Source organism: Salvia hispanica, chromosome 1 (genome assembly GCF_029641045.1).
Source record: "Salvia hispanica isolate PSC_SH4W2 chromosome 1, Shi_PSC_v1, whole genome shotgun sequence".
NCBI classification, from domain to species: Eukaryota; Viridiplantae; Streptophyta; class Magnoliopsida; order Lamiales; family Lamiaceae; genus Salvia; species Salvia hispanica.
In genome coordinates, this window is record NC_142692.1 from 13,562,017 (window position 1) to 13,570,073 (window position 8,057).

General features: G+C 38.8%; 2 protein-coding genes across 5 annotated transcripts; both read left to right on the forward strand.

The window, feature by feature from the left end:
* Nucleotides 1-309: 309 nt before the first annotated feature.
* On the forward strand, nt 310-2,850 carry LOC125219968 (UV-B-induced protein At3g17800, chloroplastic-like). 4 transcript variants are annotated; one of them, XM_089057816.1, is made up of 4 exons: nt 310-586; nt 781-948; nt 1,099-1,170; nt 1,263-2,850. In XM_089057816.1, the coding sequence occupies exon 4, from the start codon at nt 1,913-1,915 to the stop codon at nt 2,693-2,695; it is 783 nt and encodes a 260-aa protein (XP_088913942.1). In that variant the 5' UTR covers nt 310-586; nt 781-948; nt 1,099-1,170; nt 1,263-1,912; the 3' UTR covers nt 2,696-2,850. The 4 variants fall into 4 exon arrangements, with proteins under 4 accessions (XP_088913942.1, XP_088913941.1, XP_047978025.1 ...); XM_089057815.1 differs by having other exon boundaries at nt 781-1,170; XM_048122068.2 differs by lacking the exons at nt 781-948; nt 1,099-1,170 and having other exon boundaries at nt 2,110-2,850.
* A 1,836-nt stretch (nt 2,851-4,686) lies between these two features.
* On the forward strand, nt 4,687-6,172 carry LOC125219446 (quinone-oxidoreductase QR1, chloroplastic-like). Its single transcript, XM_048121421.2, has 4 exons — nt 4,687-4,831; nt 4,916-5,066; nt 5,133-5,224; nt 5,301-6,172. The coding sequence occupies exons 1-4, from the start codon at nt 4,766-4,768 to the stop codon at nt 6,003-6,005; spliced, it is 1,014 nt and encodes a 337-aa protein (XP_047977378.1). The 5' UTR covers nt 4,687-4,765; the 3' UTR covers nt 6,006-6,172.
* The last annotated feature ends 1,885 nt before the right edge of the window (nt 6,173-8,057 follow it).

An 8,057-nucleotide genomic window follows, 5' to 3' on the forward strand; every position in this document is an offset into this window, starting at 1 on the left:
TGACGGATGATATACAATTAGGAATGTGATTAAATGAAAACTCAAAATATTGTACAAACTCAAAATTATGATTATGAATCATTGAAAAATATTAACAAATTAAAAAAAAACATCAATAGGAAAAACTCAATAGAATTTTAACGGTAGTCAACAGATTACAAAAAAAACATAAATAGGAAAATGTCAATAGAATTTCAACGATGGTCAATAATTGATAAATATTGGGTTGACGTTAAAATCTTGAATTTTTAAACTGCGTTAGAAATCAAATCAGTCACTTCCTTACTCGATAATCAAATAATTCGATTTGCTAAAACCACTCTAATCTCTCACTAATTCTCAAAACTCCATCACCACAAAAATCCAACCGATCAACAACCAAAATAACTTATTGTTGAATTGAATGGACTGTTGCCTCCCCTACACTAATCCACGATTCCCGACTAATACACTAATTTAGTGCTGCTGACCAGCAAGAGCAAATGCGAGTTCAGCGGCTTGAGCGGGAGGCTTTTGACCGGCGTTTGTTTCGACGATCGCGGCGGTTGCAGCTCAGCCTCGGCTCCGGTGAAGCTTGCCTCCATAGGTTGGTGCTCGCTCCATTTTTTTTGAGATATGATTTAGTAATTTTTGCAGTTTGATGATGACTCTTTTGAGATTTTGATTGTTAAGCTATTGTTGATCTTGTAGTGATAGGATTCTGTAATTGTTTGATAATTCATCTGTACTGTTTTTTTTTCCCTTTGCTGAAAGTGTTGTAAATAATTGTGACTGAACTAGGTAAATTTCGCATCATATTCTTCCAATTGAGATTGATCTCTGGTGCCCTTGAGCCAGTAGAATAAACTATAGCAACTACTTTCACGTGTGGAACTTGAGTGAAGATGATTGCTTGAGCAACAACCTTCTTCTATTGAGCAAGAATTTGGATGGTCAAATTGCAAAAAGGTGTATCTTTATATGTGGTTTCAGGTGGATGACTAATAGTAATATTTAGACGATAAACTTTAGGTCGAAGTTTGGTTGTACCAATGCTTATGCAATTTACTTTCAAGCTTCCAATGTGACAAATACTACTGTCTAATTCTGTTTATATAGCTTTTACAAGAAAAAGGGAAAAAGAAACTCAATACCATTGGATTGGAGCTTATTTCACTGTTGTAGGAATATGTAAGAGCTAGCTTTTACATTATTTTGCATCATTGTAAAGATTTTGGCAATATGCTTTTGTTTCTTTTTACTAACTGGATGGCACGTTTTAGGATAAGGACAAACTTCTTAAGAATGAATGTCATGGGCCAGCCCGAGAGTGTGCTAGTGCATCAAGTTCCTCGAAAAAACATTGGCTGGACAGGGTGTACTATTTCTGCTACTGGACATGGGGTTGTCCCGATCAAGGAATGTTGCAGACGCTGATGGCATTGCTGCGTCTGTATTGGGTTCCTCTCGATGATTGTGGGCTTCAGGTGTTGGAGGAAATAAAGTACTCCCTCCGTCCCATAAAAGTTGAGACAAAACTTTTGGGCACGGAGATTAAGAATTTATATTAAATAAATAGAAGAGATGAAAAAAGTAGAAAAGATAAGAGAGAGTAAAGTAAATGATGGAATAAAATAAGAGTGATTAGATGTTTTGTCTTTAGTTAAAAAAGGAAATGACTCAACTTTGTTGGGACGGACTAAAAAGGAATACGACTCAACTTTTATGGGACGGAGGGAGTACATCAACGTGGATTAGACAGATGGTTTTGCACGTTCATGGCATGCTTTTACTGGCAGTAGAGATATAGGATTGCTTAAATGATCAATTCTTGAAATAATAACTGTAGACCAAACCGCAGTGTTTATGCAATTTCCTACCTTTGGGCTGACCTCAGAGATGAACTGCAGGAGAATTGCAGAGTTCAGGCATCATGAATGTCGAGGATGTCATGCTTATATTCTACAAATTCTCTGAAATAGGAGTCAATTTAGTGTTACGGCATTCTAAGTGCACCTATAACCGTAGGCTAGAGATATGGCCTTCGAAAGATTGGGAATTCGAGTCTATCCATAGTTCTGAAGTTCTGCAGATGGCGAGGGAACATCTAACTGCTCTCACTGGATGCAGGGCAAAATCCAACGCCACGGACAGCTGGGCCACGACTGAGGTACAAAGGTTTCACCTTCGTGAAATGTATACTGCTTCCATCTTGTATGGATACTTCTTGAAGACTGCTTCCTTGAGTTACCAACTCGAACGGAGTCTAGACATCAGCAGCTCCCACTACGGCCTTGCTGGTCAAGGCCAGCATCCCATTTCAGAGATGTTTACTTTAGGATCCAACTACGTCGCCCATGGCCATGTCAGCAGCCCAAGATCCACCCCAGCAAGTCCAGTTTCGTATTCTCCGGGAAATAAACCTAGGAGTTTGAGATTCTACATGATGGGATTTGTCCACGAATCAGTTCAGATATGTGCAAAGCCGATGTCAATGGAGGCGGTGAATCTTCTTCAGAGACACAGCTCTGCTCTATTCGGAGATGAGGAGACGGGCATGCTTGAAAAAGATGACGTGCTTACTACCTCATTCACAAGCCTCTTGAAGCTGTTGCTTTTGGGTCCTTGCCGAGAACTTTGTGAGCGATGTATATATGCTCAAGGAAAGCTAACTACGCCCTTACTGCAGCGCCTTCTGTGCTCGTTTATTGAGTAGAAGAGGATGCTTTCTTGCTTTCATATATTGAGGTGATGTATATATTTTATGCTACACGTTAAAGACTCGATTCATATCTTACTTTTCTCTGGCTCATTAATTCTAGAATCTGCTATGCTAGTATTATTATTATTAACATAGTTTTCTGCCAGTCATTCATCAACCTCAAATTCTTTAAAAGCTCCAATGAATCTTGATTCTCCACTTAGGAAATTAATTTCCTTGATGACTTTGAATTGTTAATATGTGAAGACAACAACTACCCCTCTAAAATACATACATATCATCATCTAAACTCAAAATTCAACGCTCACAAACCATACATCACACACAATCAGTTAATCATTTCAACAAACTCCCTCAATGGCTGTGTTCCTCCTCAAGCTCATCTTCTCCCTCGTGTCCGCGCTCTCAAGCCTGCTGACACGCCTCATCTTCAACGGAGCAGCCCACGTAGTCGTGCAGATGATCCAAGTTATGAAAGTCCAAGGTGAGAGCAGCCAGCGCCTTCTAGATCAAGTCAAGGTGCTGATCACGAAATGCATGGAGATGTTGATGAACCTCATAGTCAATGCCGTCGTCTCTGTCTTCTCCTCCTCCTTCAATCTCGTCAAGGAAGGGCTGTTTTCCTCTTCGTCTGGGCTGGCTGCAGCGGTGGCTGGGTTGTTGGAGAAGTCGAAAACTTCGTTTGAAGATGCGTTGAAAGATGTACCGGAGGTGTTGGACGCGTTCACAGCGATGCTTGGCAAGATTATCGCGGATTTCGTCAACAACTGCAGTCAGGCTGTGGCTTATGTTACTGAGAATGTTTTTTAGTGACAATTCTTCATTTTTGTTGCTTCAATCAGAATAGTTGGATTAGTGATTTTTTTTTCTTGTGTACAAAAGCTACTTGAATCAGAAGTATTGTTCGTGTAAACAGTTTGAATTTTTTTTTTTTTGATAAACATAAATGGGTGAAAACGCGTTGTAACAAATTTAGTCAAACAGTTTAATTGGTTGTTGCAATGGTTCCATGATTGAGACTTTCATTAGCGTTTGCCAACACGTTTATATGCCTTAAGAAATAAGTTATCAGCTTTATTAAATGCAGGATATTGTCTGACAAGTTTTAAACAAGTTGATTCTTTGACTTGAAATGAGAAACCAGTGAATGAAAATTGCATAAGATTTACATTCAATCAAAATTATTTTGGTTCGGGCTATTCACGGCTCGAAATGATAAAAGAAACAGCTTAGGATTAAATGCGAAGGCGGATTGGGCTTTTATACGGTTTAAATGCTTTTGGGCTTACACATTTTTTTTATAATGGATTGATGGTGCGTAGGGATGATACGAAGATGGAGGATCTTATCCTTTTCAATCTAAAACTATTATCGCAGCAATAGCATACACTTATTTTCTCTACTTTTCATCTAAACAAAAACACTTCATTTTTTGCGATGCCGTAAAAATGCAATAACATTACTGGTCATATAAATATACGATATTTGGGAAAATTCTACTTCCAAATCTTTACATCGTACGCTGAATTGATATTTCATTCTTCCTATAATAAATGTCACACTTTCCTTTTTAGTTTTCTTTCGGAAAAAATTCTCTCACATTAATTATAAAATTATATTTTCTCTTACCACTCAACACACAAAATATCTACTATAAGAGGAAGAGAGTAGTGTTAAATCAGCTGTACTAGTATCTAGTAGCAGAGGTGTTTGGGCTTTAAGGTTGAAGACATCATTCTTCAAAGTTCAAACAAATAAATCGACAAAAAGTGAAATCAAGTAATCAAGTGAGAATTTTCCGCACACATTGTTGAATAATCAAGCAGGGGCAAGTTGAGACTTTTCAGAAAAAGTGAAATCGCTTACAACCACAAATACATACTAGTGCTGTGGAATTTGCCGCGAAGGCTTCAAAGAGGGCATTTCCGTCATTTCATTCAGTCAAGACCAAAGTAATCCTCCTCCGTATAAATCAACGCATCTTTGTTAATTAGTTATTCCATTAAAATATTGGCTTCTATTGTTTGTTACATACATCTAAATAATTTTTAAATTTCTTGATACATGGCTAGGAAGCTTATGCACGCACTTGTTTACGGTGGAGTCGTCGATGGAGCTGTCGGTTTGAAGGTAAATCTTCATCTCAGCTCTAACCAGTAGAATTGTGGTTTTAATTAATGTGGTAGTGAAATTTGTATATATGTTGATTTGCAGCATGTTGAAGTTCCAATTCCAAAGGCAGGAAAAGATGAAGTTGTGATCAAAGTGGAAGCAGCTAGTATAAATCCAGTTGATTGGAAGATCTACAATTTGAGATTGCTGCTGCGCCCCCTTCTTTCCAGAGCCTCCCACCCTCCCATTCCCGGTATGTTATTTATTAATTTAGATTGTCACAAAAATTACTAATTTTCAATTTTGGGTAATTGATTAGGTAACGATGTGGCCGGAGAGGTAGTCGAGGTTGGATCTGGAGTCCAAAAATTCAAGCCCGGTGATAAAGTCATTACTGTTTTGAGTGTTAACGTAAGTGCTCACAAATATAATTAAATTCACAACGATAATGTTTCCCTTTGATTAATTAATTATTTGATCAAAACAGACTGCGGGTGGCTTATCCGAGTATTGCGTGGCTAAGGAAAAAGTGACGGTTTTGAGGCCGGCGGAAGTGTCCGCCGCCGAGGGGGCGGGCCTCCCCGTCGCCGGCCTCACCGCCCTCATATCCCTCACGCAATACGCCGGCCTCAAGCTTGACCAACCCGACAGCGGCCCTCAGAAGAACATTCTGGTGACCGCCGCTTCGGGAGGGGTCGGACAATATGCCGTCCAGCTGGCAAAGCTAGGGAACGCGCACGTGACTGCCACATGCGGGTCCCGCAACTTCGACCTCGTGCGGGGCCTCGGCGCGGACGAGCTCATTGACTACAAGGCCGCGCCCGAGGGGGCCGCCTCACTTAGGAGCCCCTCGGGGAGGAAATACGACGCGGTGCTGCATTGTGCGCCCACGGTTGCGTGGTCGGTTTTCGAGCCGAACCTGGCCAAAAACGGCGTCGTAATCGATTTGATTCCGAGTGCGGGCACTAGGTGGGCTTCCACGGTGAAGAAACTGACGTTCTCGAAGAAGAAGTTGTTCACTTTCATGTTGACTCCTAATGATGATGAAGGCTTGAAGTTTCTTGTTGGATTGATGAAGGAAGGGAAGCTTAAGACGATTATTGACTCCAAGCATGCTTTGAGTAGAGGTGAAGAAGCTTGGAGTAAAGGTGTTAGTGGTCATGCAACTGGAAAGATCATTATAGAGCCATGATTTTCAGTTGACATGTTTCAATACTATAAGATTTTTTTTGTTATAAATTTGCAATTGATGTAGTACTATCTTTTTTGTTATTTTTATATATGTGTGCTAAGGACCTAAGGTATAAGTTGGTTTTGATTTCATGGGAAAATGGTATGGATTGCTCTGTTTCGTTTTAATTCCAAAAATCCACTTGAAAGCTTTAAAATAGTATAATGTCAAGCCCTATAAATATTGGGTACAACTCGACATTTTAGTGAAAAGTAATCCAAGAGCCACATTTGATATTGCAATTGAACAAAAATAAGAAAAACAATTTAATAAAAGTTGTCAAAGAGGCAATTTAAATATAATCCAATAACCACATTTGATATATATCTTCAAATCGATATTGCAATTACACGCGGGAAAAGATTGAAGAAAAAGTGAACTAGTTCAAGTTGGGTAAACATCCATCCGATACGAATGTGAGAATATATAGTTGCTCGTTCAGTCCGTAGGGGCTTGTCTGGCGTTGCCTATGGTTGTTCGGGGTCAACTTCAAAAAAGACGATCATTTATTCAGTTTCTATCATATCCTCCGCAACATTCCTAGTTTGATATATCATCAAATCATAATCATACCAATGGTGATTTTATAATATGCCGGGATAATATTATCGACATACTATTGTCTCAACTCTATTAGTTCTCCCGTTTGTTTCTATTTTGACCTTGGAACACTTCTCTAGAATTCATTAATGACTATACATGATGTGGATCTACTTCTTACTAATAATATAGGTGATTATTTCCTTGGTATATATCATGTCATATACTACGGGAACAGATTCTCTGCTCATAGATAGTGGATGCAATAATAGGGGAGCACTACGGTGACACCATAATTATAATGACAATCTAACACCATTATAAGCCATCTGATCTTTTAAGTGGATGGATGAGATTGAATTGTAGAAATAGAGTCCGGATTGCTTGCCTGCTAACAGAATATTGCTTGTGTGGCTATTTTAGTCATTTTGCCATCAAAGAAACTGCTACAGGATTTGAATATGCCGTGTATTTTGCACATTGATTCAGAATTTCTCTCTCCCAAGTTTCTTTCTCCCCTATTATCCAATAATCACACCGCTCCCTCAATCCAAAAAACCTAGGAATAAATCTCCATTTAATCAGCGCTCTTCCACTGTTTTCTCCGCCACCAGTTCTCGATTCCATCGTCGCCGCCGGTTCTCGATTCCACCAGTTTTCTCTATCGATTGCAGCAATTAACAACCTCTATCTCATTGTTTCTCATTGCGTCTTGTGAATGGTGGTGATGTCTGCTATTCATAGCTCCTCCTCCGACGCTCTTGATTCCTGCTCCGGCACGACAGATTGGGTAATTCTTTTGATTTGGTTTTGCTTCTGAGTGTAATTGTTGTGTATTTTCCATATTGTTTGGTTTGGTATATATTGATTTCGAGTTTAATTACTATATTGATTTGAGTTTTGCTTTGTTTGGGTTTGTTTTGAATAGATTCGAATTGCTTGTTTCAAGTTGGATAAATACTTGTGTGTGACCATATATCTGCTTGCCACTACAATTGCTTCTATTTTAGGATATATTTGCTTACTACATTGCAATAGTTTTGGTCGTTGAATACGGGACTTGCTGATTAGAATGGTTAAAAAAACTATGTCGAATTGCTTGGTACAAGTTTGAAAAATGCGTGTGTATTACCATTTATTTGCTTGCTACTTCAATTGCTTATGTTGAATTGTATATCTGCTTACTACATATCTACTTGTTGCTTTACATACTCAAGAATGAGCATTCAGTCCAATAGTTTTGGTCGTTGAACATAGGACTCACTAATTAGAATGGTTAGAAAAAAGGATTTCAGATTGCTTGCCACTAGTATGAAAAGTGCTTATGTAATTCCATATATATGCTTGCTAGTCCAATTCCTTATGTTATATCTTATATCTGTTTACTACGTACGATATGCTTGCTGCTTGTCAAATGAGCAGACATACTAATAGTTTCGATTTATTCAATACAGGGCGCGCGCTTATTACGAT